At 46.2% G+C, this 24,898-nt stretch overlaps 1 protein-coding gene across 1 annotated transcript in view; it reads left to right on the top strand.

Moving 5' to 3' along the window:
* The window catches only part of LOC147642094 (uncharacterized), a 125,851-nt gene that overhangs the window by 16,599 nt on the left and 84,354 nt on the right, over positions 1–24,898 (top strand). Inside the window, exons 3-5 of the mRNA XM_086802851.1 lie at positions 14,487–14,614; positions 14,802–14,906; positions 23,286–23,360. Coding sequence (XP_086658977.1) covers positions 14,487–14,614; positions 14,802–14,906; positions 23,286–23,360 — 308 coding nt within the window. The remainder of the gene's footprint in view (positions 1–14,486; positions 14,615–14,801; positions 14,907–23,285; positions 23,361–24,898) is intronic.

Raw genomic sequence — 24,898 nt, 5'->3', positions numbered from 1 at the left:
TGTGAAGAGGCCAGTATTTTGCTGACATGGACGGGAGCCAGACTGGTGCCACCCGTGTGTTAGCAGGATGGTGTCGTATGGACGGGAGCCAGACTTGTGCCACCCGTGTATGACCTGGACTGTGTTCGACCCATGGGACTGTCACGCCATGGAAGAGCCAGTATTCGTGCCGTGTTTTGCCTATGGGACTGTCACACCATAGGGAGACTCGTGCCTGGAACTGTGTCTTACCTATGGGACTGTCACTCCATAGGAAGACCAGGTTTATATGTTTTTTTATGTCGTGCCAGTTTTGTGCCCACAGATATTTTGTACTTGTTCCATGAACGGGAGATATGTCCGTGTTACTAATTGCACATGCACACATATTTTGCATGTTTGAAACTGTTTTCGCATGACATGTATTTGTGTGTTTGCCTGCTTGACGTGTTACTTACTGAGCAGGGACGCCTGCCAGTGAGTCGTGAAGTCTGCGCTGTATTCTGACGAGTTTTAGTGCATGTGAACAGGTGGTAAGTATGTTACACATGTTGTTTTAATATTTTATTCTAACCCTTTAATTTATAAGGTTAGGTGTTCACATTTATTTAAAAGTGGGCACCCCCTTTGGGCACCCACTTAGGGGCCAAGGTGGGGAGCCCCACTTTAAGTGAGTGTGGGAGTGGGCATGGTCACCTACCCAAACTCCCCACCCACATGCAAGCGTGGAGATCTCTAGTTGCAACTCCACCTTAATTTTATTAAAAGAAATCTCTCTCTCAAGCGTGGGGATCCATCGCTTCTATCTGGCGCATGTTCATCAACTGGCGATCATCTTCTCTTGCGCCTGTTTTTCCCCAGGCGGCTGGTTGCAACTGCTTCTGTACCCTCTGTACTGCAGGCTGTACCTTCTGTACTGCAGGCTGTGTACAACTTCTCTCCCTCAAGCTGACGGCGACGCTCACAGTTCTATAGGCTGCTGCGTACCTTCTCTCAACAAGGCATCTACACCATCTCTCAGGCAACTGTTGTCCCTTCAGCAGGTGGTTGCATATATACAGGCTGCGCTGCCTTTCACTCCTACACACAGTCGTGGGCCTCCATCTACAGGCGGCTGCCCACCATCTACAATTCACTACTTGTGCCTGTTTCTTCAGCAAGGTTGCCCACAAACTACAGGCGGCTGCTCACCATCTTTCCTCCACGCTGCAGCCAGGCGGAGGGTATTCCTTCTCTCACAGCAGGCGGCTGTGGCCTTCTCCTGTGGTACCTGTCTTGGTGGTTCACCACAAGGCAATTGTTTCTTCAACAAGGGTGGCCTCAGCGAACCACAAGTATTGGTTTTCTATCAACCATCTACAAGTAAGTGAATTTTTCAGATTTAAATAAAGTACTTTGTATTAAATCTGCTAAGGGATTCATTCCCTCTACGGCCACACCCGTTCGGTGCCGGGTTGTCCAAGCTCTATTGGAGAACCTCGGTCCAAAGGTGCTGAGATCGGGAGAGCCAGGCGTTAGTACGAGAGCGCATGTTTGTGCGTGGTCTCGGAACACCAGTGAGGCGCTCTCCGCGGAGTCCAGTGAAAGCACAGGACCGTAGCGATTGGACCACACTAGTGGTCGTTCTGCTTCGAGCTTCTACATCGAAATTCGAGCCTATTTGTTTGATACTGTTTTCATATGTACATGGACATTATCTGGTTCTTGGAACCCATGGAGCATTGTATTTATTAAATACTCCCAATAAATATATCATATATTGAGGGGGGGGTCGGCCCGTTCCGGCCCCAGTGCTGGTGTCCATCTTTCCATTTCATTTCATTTAAATTTCAAGTTGTTTTAAGTTGTCCATTTCATATTTGTGGTTTTAAAGTTGTGCTATTAAGCGTGTGGGTGTCCAACGGAGTCTTTCCCACTTGAGGGGATCGGTTTCATTGGTATCAGAGCATGGTTGTTTCCCTCTTTCTAGTGGGGAAACGAACCTGTGTACTGGACATCCCGCTTTTAGCAAACTTTGAACACAATGGACAGCAAAGGCAACCCTTTGGAAGTGCCAAATTCGAGGGGTCCATCTAGTGCTTCTCGTGGGTCTGATGCCCTGCGAGGTAGACACAAGCCCCTTGAAAGGGTTATGGATAGTGAATCCAAGGGTCAACTGTCTCCAGGAAAGACAGTTATGCTTGAACAAGAGCCTGATGCTATGAGGGCTGAAATGGAACATATGAGAAAATTTTTGCAGGCTCAAGAGCAAGAGTTAAAGTTTTTACATGAAGATCCCCATCTACAAAGTGCTATTGAAGCCAGGAAGGCTGATGCTATGGTTGATGTAACCTTTGAATCAATGGCTCGTGAAGTGGGCAAGAAACCAAGGGAGTTGGCACTTGCCTATCTCCTTCGCAAAGGTGATATCAAAGAGGGGGATGACGGAGAGCTGAAATTCAGAAATCCACCTCGTTTGAAGCATGGAGATCCCGCATCCCAGAGGCTGAAATCTTTTATGCAAAAGGAAGAGGTGACTGTCACCTCTCGACATGCATCCTCTCCCCGAGGCACAAAGCGTGATAGATATATGTATGCCAGTGCTCATGGAGGGCATGAAAGTCACATGCATGCCAGACATGTATCTCATGGTGACAGGTCCACTTCCAGAAAAATTTTGCCTTCTAAGTTGTCTCATGGAGAGACCATGCCATATGCAGGTAAGTCACATGCATCTGAGTTTCGAGTTCGTGGAGCACATGCCACCGTGCCCCATGAAGCTTCTATAACGGCCCATGGAGCCCATGCAGATAGGGCTACCCCGTTGGATAAGGGGAAAAGAAAAAGAGAGGACCATGAGCCTCATGCCAGGAAGCTCAAGGAATTCAAAGCAGGTGATAAATCTGTCAAATTTGATGTCTTTCATGGTGAACATGATGCTTCTAAGGTGTTAGCGTTTGTGGCACAGTTCGACATTGCTTTTAGCGATGAGGATTTCACAGAAAAATCAAAGGTGCGCCATGCTAGCATGTTTTTGAAAGGGACTGCTGCCCATTGGTGGATCACTGAAAAGATCACCAAGGATCCCATCTCTACTTGGAAGGAATTCAAAGATAGATTTTATGCTCAGTTCTTGCTGCCACCCAATGCGGAGCAAACTCTCACTCAAAAGTGGGACAGGCTGGAACAAAAAGATAATGAGAGTGTGCAACAGTATGTTAACAAATTTTGGAAAGTGTTGCTGGAAGTGACTCCCTTCATGCAAATCACAGAGGATGAAAGAAAGAGGAAGTTTCGTTCTGGACTGCAACCAGCATATAGATCGGGTATTGAATTGCACCCGAAACATACGTTGCAACAACTCACAGCTTCTGCCCTTGCTACGGAGCAATTGGTGCTCAAAATCAAGCAGGATCAAGGAGGTTCCAAGGGGAAGGACAAGGCTGTCCCAAATCAGCAAAAGGGTGGATAGCCACCTAAAAAGAACTTCCGGGAGCCTTACAAGGGTGGTAAAGCTGAAAATAACACATCTAAAGAACAAGGCCCAAGGAAGAACAAATTTGGACTAACCCCGGAGCAAAGAGAGCAATATGCCAAGGATGGAAAATGCTTTTCTTGTGGTAGCAAAGACCACATGTTCCGACAATGCCCAGATCGCAAACCAAAGCACGAGGACAAGCACACCAAAGCAAATGTTCATGCAGTTCCTGATGTGCAAGGTAATATAGGTCATGATGCAAAAGAGCGTATGGTTTGCAAGGCTTGGGGGCAAATCAAGGATCAGCCCGCACTCTTCATGTTTGATGACTGTGCAACTGACAATTTCATCTCTATGCAAATGGGAGCTGCATTGGGTATTGAGGTTGAAAACATGGGACCTCGGATTGAAGCCGAAGCTGCATTTATTGGTAAAGAGGTGCAGGTTACCCCTTTGATTGGGAAGTTGCGTATCCATATTCAGGGCTACCTTGATAATGAGCATTTCCTAGTTGCTCCTCTGAATGGATGTGATGTATTGTTGGGCAAGCCGTGGCATCATAGGCTTGAGCCCCGCAAAGATTACAAGTCCAATATGATTTCTTTTATGCATAAAGGCCGCATGCATTTTATTGATGCTGGCAAAGAAGGGGATTCTATCCCAGTTGTATCACACATCCAAATTAATAAAGCAATGAAAAAGAGTCTTTCAGCGTACTTGATTTTTGTGCGTGATAGTCTTGTGCCAAATCATCAAAATGTGGATGCTATGTCTAATGATAGGCTGAATTTTCTTAATGCATTCAACGACTGTTTTGCTGACTCGTTGCCAGGTGAATTACCTCCCCAAAGACCCGAAGATCACCGTATAGATCTTGTGCCAGGTAGTTCTCCACCTAACAAACCCGCATACCGAGTGAGTGCTGCACAACAAGAAAAAAATCATGAAGCAGGTAAACGAGCTTTTAGAGAAAGGTTTGGTTCAGCCTAGTTCCTCACCTTACTGCTCTCCTGTACTTCTTGTTCAAAAGAAGGACGGATCATTCCGTATGTGTGTGGACTATAGAGCTTTGAACAAGCTTACCATCAAGAACAGATTCCCAATTCCATGTATTGATGATATCTTGGATAAGCTTGATGGCTCAGCTTGCTTTAGCAGACTTGATTTGAAGAGTGGTTATCACCAAATACGCGTGGTGCCACAAGATGTCCATAAGACTGCATTCAGGACAGCCTTCGGATTATATGAATTCTTGGTAATGCCTTTTGGTCTTACCAATGCTCCTGCTACTCTTAATCGTATGATGGATAGGATATTCCGACCCCATCGCAAGTTTACAGGAGTCTTCTTTGATGATATCTTGGTTTTCTCCAAGAATGAGCAGGAACACAGAACTCATTTGGTCACAGTGTTCGAAGAGTTGCGGAAGCATAAACTTTTCGTCAATGCCAAGAAAAGTGAGTTTTTCCTTTCAGAGATTCATTATCTGGGACATATTGTATCCAAAGATGGAGTTACAATGGATCTTGCAAAGATAGAGACTATTCGGAATTGGCCCGAATTGCAAAACGTACATCAAGTACGTAGTTTTCTGGGATTATGTTTGTACTACAGGCGTTTCATAAGGCATTTTGCTATGATTGCCACTCCTCTACATGATCTCACGAAGAAGAAAACTGCTTTCAAATGGACTTCAGAGGAACAGGATGCTTTCTTGCAGCTCAAGCATGCGATCATATGTGGTCCAGTATTGATTGTTCCTGACTTGCACAAGTCATTCGTGGTTGAATGTGATGCTTGTGGTGATTGCATAGGAGCTGTCCTAAATCAAGAAGGGCATGCAGTTGCATACGAGAGCCGTCGTTTGCATGATGCTGAGCTTCATATGGATATCTATGAGAAAGAGCTCTTGGCTGTAATTCATGCCTTAAAGATTTGGAAACACTACCTTCTTGGGGCTGAATTTGTAGTCAAGACAGATCATCAAAGCTTGAGATACTTTCTATCTCAAACCAAGCTTTCAGAGAAGCAGATGAGAATGGCAAATTTTCTTTCCATGTTTCATTTTCAGATTGTGCATACCCCAAGAAAGAAAAATGTGGTGGCCGATGCACTATCTAGGAGGCCTTATGTTGCTGCAGTCTCAGTGGCCTCTCATGGAGATCTATCTGCTATGAGAGATTTGTATCATTTGGATGCTGATTTTTGCCATATATGGACTGATTTGATGGCTGGTCATTCACATGCCTCTTATGTTATCAACGAGGGTTATCTAATGAAGGATAATTGCCTATGTGTGGTGAAGGATTTGTGTCCAAAGGTTATGGACGAATGTCACGCTCCACCATATGCTGGTCATCGAGGTATTATGCCTACTACTCGCATGATTCAGAGGTATTTCTTTTCGCCAAGCATGCGTAAAGACATTCAGGCTTATGTGCGTGCATGTATTACTTGCCAAAAGGTGAAATTTGACAGGCAAAAGCCTCCAGGTTTGCTTCAGCCATTGCCTATTCCCTCGCAACCTTGGGAAAGTATCACGATGGATTTTATTATGGATTTGCCTAGATCCTAGCATGGGAATGATGCTATTTGGACTATTGTGGACAGGTTTAGCAAGCAAGCTCACTTCTTGCCCGTCAAGAAAACCATTAAAGCTGATCATATGGTAAAGCTTTTTCTTGCTAATATTTTCAAGCATCATGGTATGCCTAAATCCATTGTTGGGGATAGAGATCCCAGGACTACAAGCCTATATTTTGGAGGGCTTTATTTGATAATATGGGTACTAAGCTTGAGTTTTCATCAGCTTATCATCCCCAAATGGATGGCCAAAGTGAAGCTGTAAATTCAGCCGTGTTGGATTTATTGAAATGTTATGTGGCAGATCAAAAGAGTGCATGGGAGAAGTATCTTCCACTTGTTGAGTTTGCCTACAACAATACAATCCATGCTTCCACAGGAAAGGCTCCGTTTGAGATTATTTATGGCAGAGTGGTCTTGCCACCCATCCTTCGAACAAAGGATGAGATTTTTGCAGCTGATGAATATGTTCGTGACTTGGATGTTGCCTTTGGTCAGGTGCGAACAGCCATTGCAAGATCTCAGGATAAGCATAAAATGGCTGCTGACAAGCATAGAAGGGACATGGAAGTCAAAGAAGGTGATTGGGTATTGCTGAAATTTGAGAAGGCTAGGCTTCGGAAGAGGCCAGGACGAGAAGGATCGTATCCTAAGCTTTCTCCTCGCTATTATGGAACCTTCAAGGTGATTCATAAAATCAATGAAGTGTCCAACAGGCTTGCTTTACCTAGTCATTGGAAGATTCACAATGCTTTTCATGTGAGTCTATTTCGGAAATATGTGGGGCCAGATCTTGATGAGCCTGTCACAGAAGATCCGCCAGAAATTGAAGAGCTTGAGGAGATCCTCCAGCCAGAACAGATTGTTTTTCACAAGGAGAGAAAGCTACCTGCAGGAAAGCTTTCCAGGAGATACCTTGTGAAGTTTAAGAATTATTTGCCTATTGATGCCAAATGGGTAAATGAGGATTATTTTGCAGATTATCCGCAATTGTTGCAGGCATATCTTGAGGCTTTTCAGTTGAGGTCAACTCTTTAGAAGCCCGGGGGGATGTCACCAATTGGCCGACCATTTGGTCCATTCCTAGTTTTTGCGTCTCGTTCACTTGAGGCCAGGCCGGTGTCTCATGTGAAGAGGCCAGTATTTTGCTGACATGGACGGGAGCCAGACTGGTGCCACCCGTGTGTTAGCAGGATGGTGTCGTATGGACGGGAGCCAGACCAGTGCCACCCGTGTATGACCTGGACTGTGTTCGACCCATGGGACTGTCACGCCATGGAAGAGCCAGTATTCGTGCCGTGTTTTGCCTATGGGACTGTCACACCATAGGGAGACTCGTGCCTGGAACTGTGTCTTACCTATGGGACTGTCACTCCATAGGAAGACCAGGTTTATATGTTTTTTTATGTCGTGCCAGTTTTGTGCCGACAGATATTTTGTACTTGTTCCATGAACGGGAGATATGTCCATGTTACTAATTGCACATGCACACATATTTTGCATGTTTGAAACTGTTTTCGCATGACATGTATTTGTGTGTTTGCCTGCTTGACGTGTTACTTACTGAGCGGGGACGCCTGCCAGTGAGTCGTGAAGTCTGCTCTGTATTCTGACGAGTTTTAGTGCATGTGAACAGGTGGTAAGTATGTTACACATGTTGTTTTAATATTTTATTCTAACCCTTTAATTTATAAGGTTAGGTGTTCACATTTATTTAAAAGTGGGCACCCCCTTTGGGCACCCACTTAGGGGCCAAGGTGGGGAGCCCCACTTTAAGTGAGTGTGGGAGTGGGCATGGTCACCTACCCAAACTCCCCACCCACATGCAAGCGTGGAGATCTCTAGTTGCAACTCCACCTTAATTTTATTAAAAGAAATCTCTCTCTCAAGCGTGGGGATCCATCGCTTCTATCTGGCGCATGTTCATCAACCGGCGATCATCTTCTCTTGCACGTGTTTTTCCCCAGGCGGCTGGCTGCAACTGCTTCTGTACCCTCTGTACTGCAGGCTGTACCTTCTGTACTGCAGGCTGTGTACCTTCTGTACTGCAGGCTGTGTACAACTTCTCTCCCTCAAGCTGACGGCGGCGCTCACAGTTCTACAGGCTGCTGCGTACCTTCTCTCAACAAGGCATCTACACCATCTCTCAGGCGACTGTTGTCCCTTCAGCAGGTGGTTGCATATATACAGGCTGCGCTGCCTTTCACTCCTACACACAGTCGTGGGCCTCCATCTATAGGCGGCTGCCCACCATCTACAGTTCACTACTTGCGCCTGTTTCTTCAGCAAGGTTGCCCACAAACTACAGGCGGCTGCTCACCATCTTTCCTCCACGCTGCAGCCAGGCGGAGGGTATTCCTTCTCTCACAGCAGGCGGCTGTGGCCTTCTCCTGTGGTACCTGTCTTGGTGGTTCACCACAAGGCAATTGTTTCTTCAACAAGGGTGGCCTCAGCGAACCACAAGTATTGGTTTTCTATCAACCATCTACAAGTAAGTGAATTTTTCAGATTTAAATAAAGTACTTTGTATTAAATCTGCTAAGGGATTCATTCCCTCTACGGCCACACCCGTTCGGTGCCGGGTTGTCCAAGCTCTATTGGAGAACCTCGGTCCAAAGGTGCTGAGATCGGGAGAGCCAGGCGTTAGTACGAGAGCGCCTGTTTGTGCGTGGTCTCGGAACACCAGTGAGGCGCTCTCCGCGGAGTCCAGTGAAAGCACAGGACCATAGCGATTGGACCACACTAGTGGTCGTTCTGCTTCGAGCTTCTACATTGAAATTCGAGCCTATTTGTTTGGTACTGTTTTCATATGTACATGGACATTATCTGGTTCTTGGAACCCATGGAGCATTGTATTTATTAAATACTCCCAATAAATATATCATATATTGAGGGGGGGTCGGCCCGTTCCGGCCCCAGTGCTGGTGTCCATCTTTCCATTTCATTTCATTTAAATTTCAAGTTGTTTTAAGTTGTCCATTTCATATTTGTGGTTTTAAAGTTGTGCTATTAAGCGTGTGGGTGTCCAACGGAGTCTTTCCCACTTGACGGGATCGGTTTCAGCAGGAGTGCCCACGACTGATAAACACCCAGTCGGCCAGCACTGTACTGCTCTTGGCACCCTCTGGCAGCCCTCCCAAGCCTCAGAAAGAATGGGAAAAATAGGGGAAAAATACGGAGAGTGGGGAAAAATGGGAAAACACCTCACAAGGGCGGGCACACCCACAACAAAGGCCCTGGTGTATAAATCTAGACAGGAGATGACTTCTAACACCCCCTCTCAGCTCCTGGCTGTGTAACCAACCACTGGGAGCTGGGGTGCCGCCTGAGCAAATCCTGAGAGAGCGACTTCGTGAAGAGGTCCACCGTACTGTCCTCCGTCGAACATAACTCCAGCAAGATGTCATCAGCAACGATCTGTTCACGAACAAAGTGCCTCTGGATGACCATGGGTTCCTCCAATGGAAGCCCAAACCTGCAATGAAACCTCCTCCTGCTCCGTAAAACTGCTCCTGGGCCATAAGTAGATCTCCTCGTGTCCGGATCTCCTCCCCAAACTGAGTCACTCCAACCGCGGAGTCGGACTCCATCCAACAATCCCCCTCCTGTGTACAAGAGTCCATGATCCTTCGCATGCTGCAGAAACCACAGGAAACGCAATCCTGCCTCACAAAGAGACATCTGCAACCAAGAGCTCAACTGCCTCATCAGGAAGCTCCCGTCCAATCCGGTGTCCATCAACCAGATCAATGAACCATACAGCTTCTGAGTCACAGAGACATCACACTGCTCACAAGGATCAACACCTGTTACGGTGCACAAGCAAGTCCTAGAAACCTGATAAAACCTGTCAACCACCCCCTCTAAATCCGGAACCACAAAGCCTGGAGAAACCACCTCCTTCTGCAAGTAAGTACCTGCCACCTGCCTGGCTTTCCGAAAGGTCCCCGTGGAAAGAACATCCTCATCTACTGGAGGTTCTATGTCCCGAACACGACGAGACATCAGAGCATAAGTGACCTGTTCAGCTTCCTCTGACTCACGAACACAAGAACTACCAACATCGGTACTGGAAAGTTCCTGCCAACTGCTGCCATCTACTGGTAAGCTATCCACCATCTGGTCTCAGAAAGCCTGTACCTGCAGCGTATCCACACTTGAGTAGCCATTACCACACTTCCACTCATCACAATCTTGAGGACCTGGGAGAGAGAGTGCTGAAAGCCTGTAGACTCCATTCTCCACTCCTCCTTCCCAAACCACTTGGCCTGTTGCTTTGTCCCGGAGAGCAACAAAATGCTCGTCAAACTCCACCCGTACGCCAGTCTTGCAAACCTGATGCACTGACAACAGATGAAAACCAAGTGCCGGAACATACAACACCTGGGAGGAATGCTTCCCCCCTCTGCCATCGGGAACTATCTCCAACCTGCCCACACTGTGAACTGGGATAGTGGACGTATCCCCAGTAAGAATATGACCAGAAAGTGTGCAGAGATCCTGTAAACCGGAACGGGAAGGAGTCATGTGCCTAGAAGCACCACTATCGAGAATCCACTCCCGAGTATCCGTTGCGGAGAGTCCTCCAATCTCCTCCCTGCCTGAAGAAAATGAAGCATCGGTCTCCAGGTGCACAAAAGCCGGAGTCTTCATGATTGCTGCTGAGGAGTCTTCACCCTTCTCGGTCTTCCGCTTGGGACACTGCCTCCAGTAGTGGCATTTCTCGCCACAATCATTACAGGTCCTCTCTGCCTTCAGCTTCTCGCGGTCAGCGTCGGACTTCTTCTCAGAAGACTTCTCCGATGAAGCCTTCCCTTTGCCCGAGTTACGGCCTTTCGACCGTTGGCCAGTTAAGGCCTCCGAACCTCCACCCTGAGGAGGGTTCATGAATCCACAAGCTCCTCCCACGTGATGGCCCTTCCAAGCCTCAGAAAAAATGGGAAAAATAGGGGAAAAATACGGAGAGTGGGGAAAAATGGGAAAACACCTCATAAGGGCGGGCACACCCACAACAAAGGCCCTGGTGTATAAATCTAGACAGGAGATGACTTCTAACATCATCGCCCTCTATGAGTCCGTCACCGGACGAGTGAGAGCCCCAGGAGGTACATCACAGGAGATTTCCAGCACTATTGGGGTGAATAGGGCTGCCCTCTATCACCCACTCTTTTCGGCCTCTACATTGATGAGATCTCGAGCTTCATTGATGGATTAGGCGGGGCTGGTCCCACACTGGTAGGCATATTGATCCCCATATTACTTTATGCAGATGACATCGTCCTCCTCGGACTCAACTGAGGGCTTCAGAGACAGTTGGATGCCTTACATGACTTTTGCACTCAGCGGGACCTCTCTGTTAACCTTGGTAAAACCAAGGTAATGGTCTTCAATACCTCTCGCCCCTTCACATCCAGATTGAGCTTCACATATAGAGGGGATCCTGTGGAGATTGTCTCATCCTATGTCTACCTTGGTGTCACTTTCAGTGGCCCACGCTTTACCATGCTTCCCGCAACACATGCCAAAGTGACATGGGGATATGCAGCCTTGAGCTGACTTGAGCGGTAGTGCTTCCAGGCACATTTCCAGGAGCCTAGGACAAAGGGCTGGCTTTTTGACACCCTGGACAGTTTTGTATCACCCCAGTGAGATATCTATGTTTATGTTTTCTTTCTGTTTTATTTTCCATTCCATGATGAGATATGCCATGGACATTATTATATCACTTTGGTCTCATGGGCCCATTGGGTCTTTAGGAGATGCTTAATATATCTTTCTTTCTTTCTTTCTTTCTACCAGGTGGACTTGCCACCAACCAGTGGAGATTGGTCATTGGTGCTAGCCCAGCCTGTCCTAGATGTGCAGGAGCTTTATAGACAGTTTACCATTGCTTATGGGAGTGCAGGGAGGCACAGAGGATCTGGACTGAAATAGCACACCTTTTTGGAAGGATGAGGAGAGACGCCTACATATGTTTTGGTGCTATTAACTGCTTGACAGTCGGCCCCGCAAATCAGGTTTGAAGGGAATGAAAGAGATATGATCATGCGGGTTACCCAGGGAGTGGGTCGGCGGTGTCTTCTTCAGGACATGCCAAAGTCAGGCTACGTACCTCCAGCATAGAGGCTGGACACTGCATGGGAGATTATTGCTAGATTCACATCGTGGCACATCTGGAAGGCTAGATGCACTTAGGCCATGGAGGGCACTTTGGTTTATGATACCCAGTGCATTTGCAGGATTTGGTGTGATATTATCCACACACTCATTGGGCTAGGATTTAGGGATCTTCAAGGGCCGCAGAGAGAAAACGTGGCCAACTTATGAGAGAATGGGATCATGGCATTTTTTTCACTCGATCTCATATGGGGCCTTGTTGGCAGCACAAGGCACCTGATTGGTTGAGATTTCCCCCTTGCTTGGTCTGAAATCTCCCTTTTTTGCAATTTTTTTTCATACTTGATGGAAGTCTCTTTTCCGGAAAAAACAAACTGGGAGGTACCTCAAAACGACATAGTTCACTAGGTGTCCCATGATCCATGGGAGGGTCACCTGGGGATTTTGGGGGGAGAGGTGAGTCTGGTGAGAAGGTGATTATTGTTTCCATGGGATTGGAGAATCGCTGGATTGATTGACTCCTGGGGGGCTTCCCAAGGTCAGGTGCTGTGGGCAGGTGAGGAGGCTGCCACTGGCGAAGAGGGAGTGGATGAGGTGGAAGGAGAGGGCGGTGGAGGGGGAGGCCAAGGGGGAGCATTGGGGGCGAGGGAATGGGATGGGATGAAGAGGTCTTTGCAGTGACGGGGCAAGAGTCCTTGTGGGGAGCAAACCAGGGTGGGTGCTTGGGTCAGGGGGTCTTGGCCCACTTGAGGGGAGTGGGTCAATGCTGTGGGCTCCCCCTTTGTCATGCAGCTGACTTTCCCATGAACTCCGCAAAATGTGGAGAAGATATCTTGGGTGATAAATGCCAGTAACGGTTCTATAAGGGGACCATTATCTTGGGCCCCACACCAGGGGAAAGAGGGCCCCCCTTTCAAGTGTGCCTCTGCCGCTATCAAGGACTTGGAGTTTGCCATTCCTGCCCAGGGGTGTTCATTGTTGCTGCCACTCTTTCTTTTGGGGGGTAGGGGGTGGGTTCTCTGTCCACCACCCATGTGGGGCTAATGGAAGAATTGGGGGGTGGAAGGAGGCTGGCAAGGTTGGTTGCGTGTAAGGACTCCAGGCCTAACTGGACGTCGTGGGGCATTGTCTGTAGGGGATTGCACTGGCTGCCCATTGCCAAGGCAGCGCCAGGGGCAAGACCGGGCAAGTTGGTCCGTCTGACAGTAGACAAAACATCACTCCAGTAGGCCCGAAAACTTGATCCTCGATGAGACGCGGCCCCTTAGTCGGCAGATAGTTATTTGGTGGGGGAGGTCATGCAGGCCGTCTAGTTGGGCATAGTGATATGCTGAGGGAGGTCATCCAGGGAGGAGATGAGCACCGGAATAGTGGGGACACTCAGCCTGGGCTACGACCGTTGCTGCCGGCCAAGGGGTCTCAAGAGAGGGCGCCTTATCACTGGGAAGCAGATGATATTCCTTGGGCAGACCCGGCAAGCTCTTGCCCACTACTAATAAGTCAAAGTAGGGCGAGAAGCTGTGCTTCCATTGAGCGAAGTATGCACTGCCTACTTCGATGGGTGCTGCTGCAGGACTCTCTTTGCTAGAGTGGTGGTGTCGAACTCCATCCTGGTGTAACTGTTCCCTAGCAACTAGACGTTGGTGATGTGTCAATGCTCGTCAATAAGAGTGGCTTGCAGGAGGTCTTGAACCTATCACTGTGGGGGTCTACTGCCAACAAATTTGCAAACCAATGTGGTGGCTTTTGACTTTGGACTCGTGTATAAAACGTAACAAATCAACAAAAGTCATCATGACAGTTTATACCTCTAGACAACCTCACCTTTTTAAGGTGTGTATAGTGTAAGCCAGTAGTGACACATGATTGGCATAGAATCATGCATTGCATATAGACAGTTCGTTCCATCACTTTTGTTCCTGAAGACTTTCTTGTCATGTCTTTTCTACGAACCGTGTCTAAAATACACTTCTCTTTTCATTGTTTGTTAATTACAATATGGTCAACTTCTCATGTTTGTGGTGGCAAATCTTCACTTATGATCCCACATCACAGTTGATGGTGGATCTCCCTGAGAAGGATGATGCGGCTTTAAAGCTATCTATAAATGTTTTTTTATCTATGCAGTGAGATTTGTAAAAATGTTGATGTGCTCATACGTATATTAGAGTGTCCATATATGCCTTAAAGTTGGTATTGAATCTATATAGAAAACATTGTATTTCATACTTTTTCAGTCACTTTCTTGTAAGTGCATAAAGCTGTAGATTCACTTTTTCAGTCACTTTCTTGTAAGTGCATAAAGCTGTAGATTCACTTTTGTAAATTTCACTTTTCTTGCTTAGTGCAGCTACGGAATGCTATGTTAAAGTTAACTGCTCCCCTTATCTGTTTCAAATTGATCTATTCGGAGACATTGAGATCAACAAGAGCTCTGCTGTTGTCGATAATGGCACTGTGCGGTTCTTTTTGGTAAAGGTAGTTATTTGTTTAAAGAGTTTACTTCATTTTATTGTTATAATAATAGAAATAATGGGCAGGTAAATTAGAATTATTTATGTGCATTTCTTCATTTCTTTAGTTAATTGTGTAAAAGCATTGATAGTATGATGTTTATTCTAAAGGATCATCAGCTCTCCTAATTATGTTGTTGGTCCTGATGTAGAAGCAAGAGAGTTTATGGGGTAGATTAAATGCCACGGGAGAGAGGAAAGAGATCTTACTGAAACGGGATAAATCCTTGGAGTCAGAAAGGCAGCGCGCAAACAAAGTGAGTTGGTGTCTCTATATCTCTTCAATGTTACTGCTATTTTGGTTGAGAGTTACTTGTAATAGAAAAGGCAAAGTAATACAAATCATAATAGGGACTATGGTATGGCTGATCCATGAGGGGGGAGGCCTTCACAAAGAGCCCTATTAAAGAGGTGAGATAGGATAGGAGTCAGGGCTCTCCACTCATGTGCCAAGTGCTCCATATGGAGCTCCTCGTGATCTCTAGCTCTACCTTTGTAATGCTTTAATAGGGCTTTTGTGACGGATCAATGTGGTGAAGAGGGCGTGGCATATGTCATATGTCAGGTAGGGACTGTTTAGGGACATCATAAAGCACTTGTGCATAATATTTCTATCTCGTGGGATTGGTGATAGATATGTCAAGCTTCTTTTCCTCAAGAACGCGCCAAACATGGGAGCTGTCCTCACTCAGAAAGAGGTGGTACAATTAGTATCCTCGCGTCCAGCCAAAAAACACACGCTTTTTCTCTAGGTAAGGCAGTGGAAGGACCTCTGCATCTGTCATGCAATCTGTTCTCTCCGCGTTCTGGGAGGATGTGGAAGCTGTGTCGTCATCGTACAACCCATTCTGAGGTTGTGAGCCAGCTCATTGTATTTGAGGAACAAATGGTAGATGGCAAATAAGCCTGTGCTGACTCATGGAGGATAGATGTGAGGTGTGGAAGTGAGGGTGGCGAGGGGGGGAGAGAGATCAAGTACAGAAAGGAACTGGTCCAAATGAGCCTCGTAGATGTGATCGAGGTCATGATGAAAGTCGATTCGGGTGAAAGTAGTGGTGGGAGGTGTGGAGTGTGGAGGCGGGGATGAACAAAAGATAGCGAAAGCCAAGTAACTTTGATCAGCCCCAATCGATGGTGGTGGGATAATGAAGTCCTGTGTATGATGGACAAAAGCAGGAGACCTCATCAGATAATCTACTGTGCTCGACCCTCCACCATAAGGAAAACATGTGAGGCCACTAGACCTAGGCCATTGGGACATGCCATTATAGATGGCTAGATCATAATTGCCCCCATCTCCAGAAAATGTCTACCTATTTAGTGATTGATGTATTCGCCATCCTCCAAAGTCCTGGATAAGCCCAAATCCCTCGGATCCATCTCTGAGAGGACAGGGTCTTCCTGGAAGTCGTACATCTATACTTGTTCATAAGCTGTCTGAGCATTGAAGTCTCCTAGGAGGAGGATGTCCCCTACCTGAGAAAACTCCACAATATCTGCATATAGTGGTGCATAAAGAGACTGGCCATCCTGCAATATATCCCAAGCGAAGGTAAACATCTCTGGGGCAAGCTGCAAAATAGCATACTGCAATGTGGACCACTCTAGGTCCAGGTCAGACGAGATAGGCCCACATGAAATGGGCCGCCTCGTCTCGTCTGACTAAGGTGGAGTATCCGGTGTAGGTGAGTCCTAAAAAGCATCGTCACACCTCGGCCCTTGTACCCCCTCTTCTCCCCCCAAGTAGTACGAGTTTGATTCTTGCGTCTCTGTGTGGTGGAGGGTCCTGATGTTCTGGGTCTGGGGTGTCTGGCTCATAGAATGGATCGAGCTCTCTTGCTAAGAACTCCGTTGGAGCGTGCAGCCAGAGCGCAGGTATGGGTGGTGGGATCTGATGTCGAAGCGGAGGCACTGCTATGGGTGGTGGATTTCGATGTGGATGTGCGTACCACAAAGAAATCTGTGATGGCTCTTTGGGAGGTGTCCTGTTGGGGTTGATCCTGTCTCTCAGCGTGCTCTCAGCACCATCCCTGTGTCGTCTAAGCTCCATCAAGTATATGCCCAGGTATCTCTGATCAGGACAGCTAAACATCCTCTACATCTCACGTGGTTCATACTCTGCTTTTCCTCTCCTCCTGTGGGATATTCTTGACTCTGCCAGATGGTGGGAGGATTCCCTTAGCTGGCCAATCGCGATACGCATAGCATGTGATATGTGTATTTGTATCATAGTCACCAGAAACGGGAAACGGAAACGGAAACGGCAACCACGGGAAACGGAAACGGCTAGGAAACGTGATAAATTAAACTAAAGAACCAAGAACTAGTAATTACAAACTCAACAATGAGACTTTCTCAAATTTGCATAAAGGACACCTCAAGATGAAGTCAATTTCTTGTTGAATTTAGAATAGAAAGTACAATGCAAATTTCTTGTTGAATTTAGAATAGAAAGTACAATGCAAATACATCAGCCAAGTTTGGAACTCATGAGTAGACTCAGACTTGCGAGAGATGCACATCGTTTGAGCCCAAATCATCATAATCTAGAAAGTCGTTGGAGCCGCAATCCCCTGCTTCGCCCAAAGTAGCTATCGGCGTAGGCAGTAAACTGGCATGCTCCTGTGCCTCTGAACCTTTCTCATCCTCCTCTGACCAATGCTTCCAAGATTGGGGGTTCTCATTTCGCTCAAGGACATTAGCAATAGTTTTTGGCAATACAAGTTACAACAGGTGACTTTCTACATGGGCTTTATTGTCTTGATTCTCATGACTGGTAGGTGCCTCAACATCAACTAGGACCATAGCAGGTTCATCTACAAGCTGTAGGTTTCGCCATATGGGGGCTCGTCTTCGAGTGTGTCTTGGGACGATTTGCAATAGCAAGCGATCTTCATCATCCCAAAACCACATGGGAGGGCAATGACATTGTCGAGCCCTCTTAGAGATTGCCTCTTGCAATGTCAGGCTCTCTCGAAGAGGCAAAAGGCATTGACAATGAGCTGTCTCAATGTATTGTCGCTTAGCCACGCATGAACAACAACCACAGTGCTGCTCATAGAATGCCATTAGCGCAAACTATTGAATGCAGCACAATAAGAAGAAGAGAGGGATTAATTGAAAAAGGACTCGTTATATTAATAAAAAAGGTACAATTTAATTAAGAAGCTTTCCATCTATTTTTTAAAAAGTCAATGATCATATAAAAAAAACAAGGTTCATTTATAAATTTTTGTTTAAAAAAAACACTTACTGATTAAAATTTATTGATTGTGGAGGACCAAGTTGAGAAGTGCCTTGCTTTGACTTTAGCCTTGCTCTGACTTTAGCCTTGCTCCAGAAGGGGAGAAAGGGAGGGAAAGAGAGAAAGGGGGGGGAGAGAGGAATGTGCTGGAGCTTTGGGATTTGAATCTCAGCTCTAGGGACTTGTGTACGAGTACACTGTACAAAACAAGCAGTGTACTATAGATTATATGGTGTGGTGTTGAGACAAGTTGCAAGGAGAGCAACGGGCAGGAGGCGAAGGCCATCAGCGGCGAGCGCACGTTTTTTCTCAACGGGCATTGCATGCTGTTATGGGTGGGCCAGCCATTGTTTTTTTTTTGTTTTATTTATGCCACGTGGGCAGCAAACCTCATCGAATTATTAATGGTGGGCAGAGCTTTACGTTTTTTTTTTTTTTTTTTTGTGGCGGAAAAAATGCTACGCAAGCAGCGCCGACCCTCCCCCCCCCAACCCGTTTGTGGCCGTTTCGTTGAGGTTAACGTGGGGAAACGGCGTTTCCTCGTTTCAGGGCACAGTTTCCCCTGTTTTGTGTGACTATGATTTGTATATACCCCGAGATCTCAATGAATCCATTCTTGGAGAGTCTCAAGAAGTGATCTTTGTAGAACTCTCACTTCTTACCAACCTTTGATGGTGCCACCCATGTCCGATGCATGTGTAGTCTGTGTAGATCTAACCGGATGGTCTAGTTGATCTCATGTCGTTAGAGGTCGAGATACGAGGAATCTAGGCTGTACTGAAATGGGGGGAGACAGTCCATCTGTGTGCCATGTGCATGAAACCACTCAACTACCTTCGAATACCATGCATTTGTCACGTGTGTCAGTAATGGTGTTGGCCGTGTCAACTAGGAGGGCAGTCCAGCTCATCTCACCCGCTCCCTCTCCCTCTCACGATATAAACAGAGGAATCTAGTGCTAGCTGTGGGAGGCGATCTCTGTCAAGCGTGACACATGCTGAATATAAGTGACGGTCTAAAAGAGGGCATCTGTAGCCAATGGGGCCACCCCAAAATTTGCACGTATAATGTCATGTGGTACAAATGTCTTAATCCTGACCATGTGTGACAACACCATCACCTGTAGTTTCTCTATGCTCCTCCACTTATCCTCCCTAGGCGTGGTCCCTAGAAGGTTGCACCATACATAGCTGTTGGTCATACTAAAGTGTCACTTAGCTCAGGGCTCCTAGACAAGCTAGAGAGGCATGCCCCCTTGCTAGTCAGTCAGTGGTAGCTGTGGTCATGCAAAACTGGGGACATGTAAAAGTGACCCCAAGGTATACGTACTTCTGCACAATCTCAAATGGGGCCTCTCTGTATAAGAAAGACAATTGTGAGGTGATCACATAAGATGTGTCGATGATCATAACCTTGGTTTTGCCCAAGTTGACTGAAAGGTCTCTCCTTGCAAAATCTGTCCAATGTATTTCAAGTGTTTCTGCAAACCCTCGGCTGAATCTTAGATCAAGGCAATGTTGTCAGCATATAGCAATATAGGCACTACTATAACCGCTCCCTACAGGAGGCCTACAAATCGGAGGATAAAATACACATTTTTAGATCACTTAACTAATACAAACAATGGACAATACTTGCAACATTAAAATTGGAAATCACAAAGAACACTTGACACCATCACTGGGGCCGGAAAGGGCCGGCCTCCCCCTCAATACAGTTTGTATTTCTTGAAGTATTTATATGTACAAGTGTTCATGGTCCCCAAGGCCAGATTTCTCCATAACATGGAGTGAATACAACTGAAAAACAATAAGATTTTTGTCGATGAAGAATTGGTTGTCGGAGTAGACCAAATCACAGGTAGTGTCCCACCTTCACCGGGTGAACACTCGCCCCTTACTGGTCTTCTGGGACCGTGCACCGACAAGCACGCCCGTTGGCAGGGTGAAGCACCGCGGAGGGAGTGATACCTGGTGAGCTTTGCTCCCAGTTTCCCTCAAACCCCAATGACCTTCACTGGCTCCTCTGAATGTGAGGGCGCGGTCAGGGTACTCACGGGAAAAGATCACCATCCCAGGGGTCTTCCATGGTGAAGGAAACTGGTGGTGGTGCTTGCCTACACAAGACTAGAAAAAACAACATTTAAATTTAACATTATCTGAATTTGAAATACAGAAGCAAGTACCTGATTTAGATTTAAATTCAAATCTAAGGAGATAAGACCGTCCCCTTTAATGTGGTCTTGGTCTTGGTCGGTGCAAAGAGCAGTTGGCCGATACGGAGGTGACAGCCAGCAGGGGTACAGAGGTGGTAGCTAGCAGGTATAGGCGTGGCAGCCAGCAGGTACAGACGGGTACTAATGCAGCAGTCGGGTGCTGGAGGCGGGTACAGGACAACAACAATTGGGTTGTAGATGGCGGGTACAGAACAACAGTAGTAGGTACTTGTAGGCGGGTACAGGGCAACAACAGAAGGTGCGTGTAGGCAGGTACAGGGCAGCAGCAGCAGGTGTCTGTAGGCGGGTACAGGGCAGTAGCAGCAGTCGGCAACAAAGCTCGAGGCAGGTACAGGAGGAGCCAGGTGGCAGGTACAGAGCAGCAGGCGGGTACTCCAGCACACATATTCTACCACAACAACCACCACAGGCTACAATCAACCAAGTGTTGATTAAGGAGCCCTTAGATGAGGGGGAAGTCATGCGTGAGGTAGAAATCAATAATGAATACTATGAGGAGCCAACCAGCAGAGATCACGCAAGAGTATTATGTCTTACAAAACAACACGGCAGTGCCAGTGTTTCAAACCACGATACAATGGAAAGGCAAAGACATCAACTCAACTATGAGAAGGGGACCAATACATTGTTTTGGTTGTAATGGACCTCATCAAGTAGTAGCAGAGTGTCCTCATAAGAGTGTGGCTAATAAGCCCAACCCTTGTTGGCAGCACCAACCAACACCATGCTAGCACTTCCATCTGTTCAATGTGGGGTTGATCATTTGATCAAATAATGTCCATATTCATGCCACACCAATTCGTCAGCAAATAGCACACCCACGGTACAGTAGGGGCGTCCTTGTCCAGTGTACCAGGCAAACACACGAAAACAAGTCATGCGAGCCGCTCTATGGAGTGACGTTCCCATAGAAGTGGCTCCAGAAATGGAAATGGACCAAATGGTGACACCCCCCCGGCTTCTAAAGAGTTGACCTCAACTGAAAAGCCTCAAGATATGCCTGCAAAAGCTGCGGATAATCAGCAAAATAATCCTCATCTACCCACTTTGCATCAAAGGGTAAGTAGTTCTTAAATTTCACAAGTATCTCCTGGAAAGCTTTCCATGTGGTAGCTTTCTCTCCTTGTGAAATACAATCTGCTCTGGCTGGAGATCTCCTCAAGCTCATCAATCTCGGGCGGATCTTCAGTGACAGGCTTGTCCGGATCTGGCCCCACATACTTCCACAAAAGACTCACGTGAAAAGCATTGTGAATCTTCCAATGACTGGGTAAGGCAGGTCTGCAGGACACTTCATTGATCTTTTCAATCACTTTGAAGGGTCCATAATATTTAGTAGAAAGCTTTGGATATGATCCCTCTCGTCTTGGCCTCTTCCGAAGCCCAGCTTTCTCAAATTTCAGCAATACCCAATCACCTTCCTTGACTTGCATGTCCTTTCTATGCTTGTCGGCAACCCTCTTATGCTTGTCTTGTGACCTTGCAATGGCTGTCCGCCCCTGAGCAAAGGCTACATCCAAGTCATGCACATACTCATCGGTTGCAAAAGTCTCATCCTTTGTACGAAGGATGGGTGGCAAGATCACTCTGCCATAAATAATCTCAAACGGAGCCTTTCCCGTGGAGGCATGTACTGTGTCACTGTAGGCAAACTCTACAAGTGGAAGATACTTCTCCCAGGCTCTCTTTTGATCTGCCACATAACACTTCAACAAATCCAACACAGCTGAATTTGCAGCCTCACTTTGACCATCTGTTTGGGGGTGATAAGCAGATGAGAACTCAAGCTTAGTGCCCATGTTGTCAAATAGAGCCGTCCAAAAGAGGCTCGTAGTCCTGGGATCTCTATCCCCAACAATGGACTTAGGCATACCATGATGCTTGAATATATGAGCAAGGAAAAGCTTCACCATACGATCGGCTTAATGGTTTTCTTGACGGGCAAAAAGTGATCTTGCTTGCTAAACCTGCCAACTATGGTCCAAATAGCATCATTCTCATGCTGGGATCTAGGTAAGTCCAAAATGACGTCCATACTAATGCTTTCCCATGGCTGCGAGGGAATAGGCAAAGGCGGAAGTAAACCTGGAGGCTTTTGCCTATCAAATTTCACCTTCTGGCAAGTAATACATGCGCGTACATAAGCTTCAATGTCCTTATGCACGTTCGGCCAAAAGAAATATCTTTCTATCATGCGTGTTGTAGGTAAAATACCTCTATGACCAGCATAAGGTGGAGCGTGACATTCTTCCATAACCTTTGGACGCATATCCTTCACCACACATAGGCAATTATCCTTCATAAGATAACCCTCTTTGATTACATAAGAGGCATGCGAGTGACCAGCCATCAAATCAGTCCATATATGGGAAAAATCAGCCTCTGAAAGTCTCCCGAATCCCTCAATGTCTGACCACAAAGTCCCGTTGTAGTTCTAGACTACCATCCTCAGATGTGTGGTCCCATGAACCCGTGTTGGGACGTCAATTTGTGATGATGACCTTGCCATCTCTATAAGTGTTACGCGCTTCAAGCGCATGCTCATTTTCCTATGCTTCACCTGTGTGGGAGTGAGGTCATCACCAAGATAAATTTTCTCACTTTTGAGGGCTGCTCTATGATCCAAGAATGCTTGCCGGCTGGTGGTGTCCTTGAATTTGAGTAGTGGGCGGGCACGTGTTGTCGTTACCTATTATTCATGACATGATTGAGGAGAATAAAAGGAGCAGGATTTGGGCATTACATGTGCGTGTGGTTGGGCTGCAGGAAGGGGAGTCTCCCAAGGCAAATGCCACCATACTGTCAGAAAATGGGCATAGAAGGCACACCATACATGGATGCATGGAGAGCGGTGTCCTGCGGCTCTTGGTGGCCTCTGTCCACTTGTTCTCAACTTCTTTCTATGTCCTCCTGGAGCTTCACCTTGAGGTTTGCAACTTCAGAGAGGACAGAGGGACTGATTTCTTCTTCTTCCTTCTGGCAGTCCTGTATTTCTCCATTCAGCCTGGCAATCTCTTTCTCCATTCCATCTAACTGTCTAAAGAGAGAGAGAGAGAGAGAGAGAGAGAGAGAGAGAGAGAGAGAGAGTTTCTTGTGTTTGGTTCTAGTCATATATGCATAGCAGTTTTCTAATTCATTTGGTTAAAAGAGATGCAGTTGAAAGCAGCAGCAAAAGTAAAAGCCGCACAACTTGGGCGTCTTGCCGTTCAAAACCAAATGAAGCTTGATGAGGTACACATACGACCCAAGTTTGGAAACATGCTAGTAAGAGCTAATAAGAAGGTAGGGAAAGGAGAAATTTCTTAAGATCCATAATTGTAAGGCTTGAAAAATAGACAATGGTAACTTGAAGGCTCATTTTTCAACCATAATCTCATTGTTTGTTTGAAGGCATGAAATTTCTTAAGATCCATAATTGTAAGTTGAAATATAGACAATGGTAGTTTGAAGACTCATTTTTCAACCATAATCTCATTGTTTGTTTTCTGGATTCACCCATGAGCCATTGTAAATATAAATGACACAGGTCATCAGTTGGACGTGATTATTGTTTGTTTTCTGGATTCAAGTTTTCAACCATGAGCCATTGTAAATATAAATGAAATTTAGGTTGGCACAGGTCTTCAGTTGAACATGATTATTTTACATCGGTTAACTTAATGTGCTAGTTCTTGGAAGCTAGGAAATATTTTCTAGAGTTGAAACTTGAACATCTGCCTCAATCTGTAGGCGAGCCAAAAGGGAGTTTGTCCCGTGGCTACCTTATAAGAGGTCCTATAGGCCCACATCACAAAAAGTAGGGGAGGAGGAGCTCTTGCCTCCTTACAGGAGGCAATGTGAACTCAACGCAAGTATATCATATGGTTAGACAAATGTAGACACAAGATCTAAATGTCAACGGTGGCTGATCTCAAACCCTTGGTTGACTTAGTTCGATTTTTTTTGGAAAAAAAAGCGCAACTTAGTCTTTTCAAGTTTTGTAACTACTTTGTATGACCTCAACAGAAGTACAAAAGTTGTCCCAAATGCCTTCCTAGGCAGACCTTACCAACATTTTTTATTTGATTTTACTTCTGATTTATGGCATCAAAAGCAATGCATTCACCGTGGTATCAGAACCAATGCCTCCCTCCACTGTGATCTTTTACACAACAATGAAAAATGGTTATTGGGTTCCAATTGCCCCAAAATGATTTTGCAGCTGTTCTTCGGATAAGATATCAAAAAAAGGAGAAAAACCATCCTCGAAGGGTGCTTATCAAACTTTTAAAAGACTACCGTACTTAAAACTGGCAGACCAAATTTCGTAAAAGGAGAAAAACCATCCTCGAAGGGTGCTTATCAAACTTTTAAAAGCTTGAGCTAGACTACCGTACTTAAAACTTGGCAGACCAAATTTCGTAAAAAACATCTCAATGGAGTCAATCAATGTTTGATATTTCTGTGGCTTTTAAAATTTTTGTCAAAGTCACGGGGCAGCAGCCTTCTTTGGGTTCACACTTGCAGCTTGCAAGTGACATTGCGTATCCTCATGATGCTTTGGTTCTAGCTCTCCTTCCGACAGCTTGTCCTCAAGCTCTTTGCTTTCCGAGCTCATGACAGCCTGACCTGTCTACCACCTTCATGTCTGGTGCTCAGCACTTGGCCTCATAAGCATTCAGGACATCTAAATTACAAATGCCCGCTTTAGTCCTAGAAATTATCAGTTCTAGACCTTACACAAAGGCTACCCTCTTATTGGGTGTCGCTATTCTGTGGGTTTGTGGATT

Source organism: Cibotium barometz, chromosome 1 (genome assembly GCF_041138505.1).
Source record: "Cibotium barometz isolate CiBa-2024 chromosome 1, ASM4113850v1, whole genome shotgun sequence".
Classification (NCBI taxonomy): Eukaryota; Viridiplantae; Streptophyta; class Polypodiopsida; order Cyatheales; family Cibotiaceae; genus Cibotium; species Cibotium barometz.
Note: the sequence above shows the minus strand (reverse complement) of the source record. Positions and strands in the feature narration are given on the sequence as shown.